Raw genomic sequence first — 4789 nt, 5'->3', positions numbered from 1 at the left:
GGGCCGGGGCAGCAGGGGACGGCGGCGTCGGGGCGGGGCGGGGCGGCAACGGCGTCGGGGCGGCAGGGGACGGCGGCGTTGGGGCGGCGCGGGCAGCCTGACGGCGTCGGGATGGATTCGCCGCCGTCGGGGGAGAGGAGATCAAAGTGGGGATGCGCGATTGTGAAATTTTCCTAAGTGCTACTTATATAGCAAAGGCTTTGGTCCCGGTTCGTGGCGCAATCCCGGACCAATGCACCCTTTAGTCCCGGTTGGAGCCACCAACCGTGACCAAAGGCCTGTTTTCAGTAGCCCAAAGGGCGGGAAACAAAGACCTTTGGTCCCGGTTGGTGCCCCAAACCAGGACTAAACAGGGGCATTGGTCCTGGTTGGTGCCACCAACCGGGACTAAAGAGGGGCATTGGTCCTGGTTGTTGCCACCAACCGGTACCAATGGACCCGTCTAATTACTTATTTGTTTTCTGCAGCTGTTTTTTAGTTGATTCTTTTTGCAGCTATTTTTTAGTCCCACATCGCCAAGTGAGAGGCACTCGCAGCTGTTTATAAGCCCTGAGTGCAGAGACAATGAAGAAGAGGCTCAATGCTCACCTGCATGTTGCTTAGCTTCAAGCCTTGAGGAATAGGATGGACAGCACGGAGCTATGTGCAATGCAGTTTACACTATTCCGAAAGGCTTGAAGCTAATTAACGAGCATTGCGCCTCTTTTTTATTGTTAATGACTTATTACAACTCAGAAAAAATAGAAAAAAATATATATAGCAGAAAAGAAAAAAACTATATAAAAACTACTCAGAAATAAATAGAAGAAAAAATAGTTGTGATTAACTTTACTAAAAAAATGAGCATAGATGCTTATTTTTAATGACTTATTACAACTCAGAAATAAATAGAAAAAATATATATAGCAGAAAATAAAAAAAACTATATAAAAAACTACTCAGAAATAAATAGAAGAAAAAATAGTTGTGATTAACTTTACTAAAAAAATGAGCATAGATGCTTATTTTTAATGACTTATTACAACTCAAAAATAAATAGAAAAAAAATATATAGCAGAAAAGAAAAAAAACTATATTAAAAACTACTCATAAATAAATAGAAGAAAAAATAGTTGTGATTAACTTTACTAAAAAATGAGCATAGATGCTTATTTTTAATGACTTATTGCAACTCAGAAATAAATAGAAGAAAAAATAGTTGTGATTAACTTTACTAAAAAATGAGCATAGATGCGCTTATAGAGAAAATTCAACCTAAATTCATATTAAATTTCTACAAACTTCAGAGAAATTCAGTATGAATTTAGGTCAAATTCAATCAATAAGGGCATCTATTTTCATTTTGAGAGGAGCTCAACAAGGCAGAGAGGGAGGGGCTTATAAACTGGTGTGAGCGCCCTTCGGTTGGCGAGGTGGGACTAAACTCTGATCGCAATGAGGACCAACCCTTTAGTCCCGGTTCGTGGCACGAACTGGGACTAAAGGGCAGCCTTTGGTCCCGGTTCATGCCACCAACCGGGACCAATGGTGGTGGGCCAGGAGCGAGGCCCTTTAGTCCCAGTTCGTCCCACCAACCGGGACCAAAAGGTCCAGACGAACCGGGACCAATGGCCCACGTGGCCCGGCCGGCCCCCGGGGCTCACGAACTGGGTCAAATGCTCCCATTGGTCCCGGTTATGGACTGAACCGGGACTAATGGGCTGGCCCTGCCTGGACCATTGCCCCCTTTTCTACTAATGCAGGTTGTAATGCTTAAACCTTTTAAGTGATAAAACGCCCCTTTTCGGAAAAAAAATAATTAGGTTTTGTGTAGATTCCGGCACAAACGATGATAGTTGGACAAAAAGGTGATCGCAAATGCACATATAACTACTGCATTTCCTTGGACAGGTTCGCTTAGAATACGAATAGTTAAACAAACTGAAAAGTTAGCTAAAACAGATTTTTAACTGAATATGAAGGTGGGTGGATTCATATAAAACTGACATCCCTGGTCTTTTTGTTGAGGCAACCACATTTGAGGAACAAAAGTATCAAGCAAATGAAACAGATTAATGATTGTGGTTTTAATAAAGACATAATGTAGTGGAACATTTTGCCATATCACCAAAAAATGGAATACAATTTCTAACTAGAAAAATTGAGTATTGGGGCAATAACAACAATATGCTATAGAACAATTCATGGCTTCCGTTGGAACTCCATAGATTTTCGATTACTTTACTAATACAATAGATGTGATATGGTAATTTTTCTTTGTTTTACAAATCGTAAATGGAACCAAAGACAATGGCTTAATTTAACAATCATAACCCACGTGAAATGGCAAATGGAACCTAACTGGGGGCTCATAACCCAGCAAGTCCAGCCGCAGTCCTTTTCCTACGTTCCCATTGGAATCTTGACACTCCGCAAAACCCAGAGTGAGCACCGTGCCACAGGTCCTGAGTCCTGACTGCTCACATCCCAGTTTTTCGGTCCTAAAGGTATCATTGCATTCCAGCTAGCTCACTTACAAAGAAAAAATAATTCAGCTACGTGTGTACTGTACTGGTTTTTTGTACCAACTTGTTGATCCAAAGTTAGACCATTGTTTACTCCTCACTTGTCGAATGATAGCACACAGCAGCTGCTGCAACCTTATAAAAGCCGGCCCGGCTGGAGAGCGATGCATGGTTCAGGAGCTAACTAAGACAAGCTCAACCACTCAATGGCGAACATAACAAACACCTTGAGCGTAGCGATGGCGGCCACAGCGGTGGTGATGCTGACGTCGCCGCTCCTGGCCGGAGCACTTTATCGGGGCGAGGCGCAAGGGATGCCCAATTGCGACATCATCTGCGGCAACATGAGCGTGCCATACCCGTTCGGCATGGGCCCGGCCAGGTGCTACTGGCCGGGGTTCAAACTCACCTGCGACCGTAGAAGCAACCCGCCGCGGTTGCTGCTGGGCGACGGCACCCTCCAAGTCCAAGGCCTCTCCATCACCGGGTCAACATGGGTGGAAGCCATACGCATGGGCGACATAAAAGTCGACGGCAACGGTGAAGGCACGCTCGGCGGCGGCCTTACGACCGACGGGCCATACACGATTTCATTCAACAAGCTCATCGTGACGGGCTGCAACGTTCAGGCGACACTCAAGAATGGCGACGTGACCGTGAGCAGCTGTTCCTCTATCTGCATAAACGGTGATGGACTCTCCGAGGCCCGATCCACACTCGAAGCAGGCATGCAATGCTCCGGCAATGGCTGCTGCCAGTCAGACATCGTCTTCGACCCTGCGGAGGTAACGGGAAGGCTTCTCAACGGCACGTCCTACAGTGTGCAGCTCAAATGGTTTGGCTGGAACCGCAGCGTCGACCAGCAGTGGCCTGCGCGCGTCTTCGTCGCGAGTCACGGCTGGTTCAGCCATACACCAGCCTTCCTCGAGCTATTAGGAGGAGATGCCCCCGCATCAGCGGATGCAATTCAAGTTCCCTTTTGGCTGGACTGGGAGGTCGTTGGTCATGGCGCACGATGCTCCAACGTATGCAAGAGCAATCACAGTGAGTGCACAAAGGGTAAGAGAGGCTACACATGCAACTGCAATGACGGCTACCGAGGAAATCCCTACATTTCCGATGGATGCAAAGGTCTGGTCTTTGTGAATACTTTCGTTTACTTCTTTGACACAAGCAACAATTTTTGGGGTTTTCTCTTTGCTTAATGCTAGCATGTGTTTGTTCGGCTATGTGTAGATATCAATGAGTGCAAGGATGAAGTGTACGGTAAGTGCTATGGTGATTGTACCAATTTGGATGGGTCATATGAATGCCGGTGTCCGCCAGGAACCCATGGCGACCCTACCCTGCCCGGTGGCTGCCTCAGTTCCGTCTCAAGTAAGCAACAAGAACCTCATTAATTTTTACTATTGATATGAAGGAGAATTGAGAACAAGAAAGAAACAGATCATGGCCATCCCTCAACAACTACAAAAAAAAAAGTTCAAGCATCAGCAACTAGCCAACTACTGAGTTAAGAATTAGTTATTGAGAACCAATGAATGACTAGAAGCACGTTGCCCAAATAGATTGCACACAAACAAACATGTCGCTTTAGCGAGGCTTTACGGATTTAGTTAGCAAGAGGAAGAAACCACAGGTGCACTAAATCAAGAACATAAATCTTCAAGGGATTAACATTGTTCGGTCGAAATTTCACAAATCTGCTCATGAACTGCATCATTTTGTTACAGAACTGTCAGTTTAGACTTCCCTCTAGAACATCGAAAGTGAAGGTTCACATCAGAAGTAGAAGATGAATATTAGAATATTCTTGCCCCAACTTACAATGAGGGGAAATAGTTTCATCAAGACCTCACCACTTATGACAAATCAATTGACAATTAAAAACATAGCCAGAAAGTATGTGAAAAATCATGTTGCAGATAAGACTTCTGCAAATAAAATATTAGCAACAGTGATGTTCAAAATATTCATCCAATAAACCCTGTAAATATTTTGCATATTATAAGTAATACAATTATGATGATTAAATTGAAGATAATTTTAATCTGCATCATCATCATCTTAAAGCCTAGTTACACCTCGGAAAGCTGCTTCTAGTGGCAAGGGTACATGACGGTGAGAAATTCCCCCGCAAAAAAAAACGGTGAGTAATTCAGCACAGATGTGCATTAAGATTCGTGCAGCTATGAGGTCACTTCAGGTGTTTATCTATGTATTCAACAGCACACCTATCGGCATATGATTCAAGTTCATTCACTGAGTGGGCCCTATTCTGTACC

General features: G+C 44.5%; 1 protein-coding gene across 1 annotated transcript in view; it reads left to right on the top strand.

Annotated features, from left to right (window-relative positions):
• Positions 1–2818: 2818 nt before the first annotated feature.
• LOC119282690 (putative wall-associated receptor kinase-like 16) overlaps positions 2819–4789 on the top strand; it is a 5812-nt gene continuing 3841 nt past the window's right edge. Inside the window, exon 1 of the mRNA XM_037562822.1 lies at positions 2819–2921. Coding sequence (XP_037418719.1) covers positions 2819–2921 — 103 coding nt within the window. The remainder of the gene's footprint in view (positions 2922–4789) is intronic.

This window comes from Triticum dicoccoides, chromosome 3B (genome assembly GCF_002162155.2).
Source record: "Triticum dicoccoides isolate Atlit2015 ecotype Zavitan chromosome 3B, WEW_v2.0, whole genome shotgun sequence".
Classification (NCBI taxonomy): domain Eukaryota; kingdom Viridiplantae; phylum Streptophyta; class Magnoliopsida; order Poales; family Poaceae; genus Triticum; species Triticum dicoccoides.
Note: the sequence above shows the minus strand (reverse complement) of the source record. Positions and strands in the feature narration are given on the sequence as shown.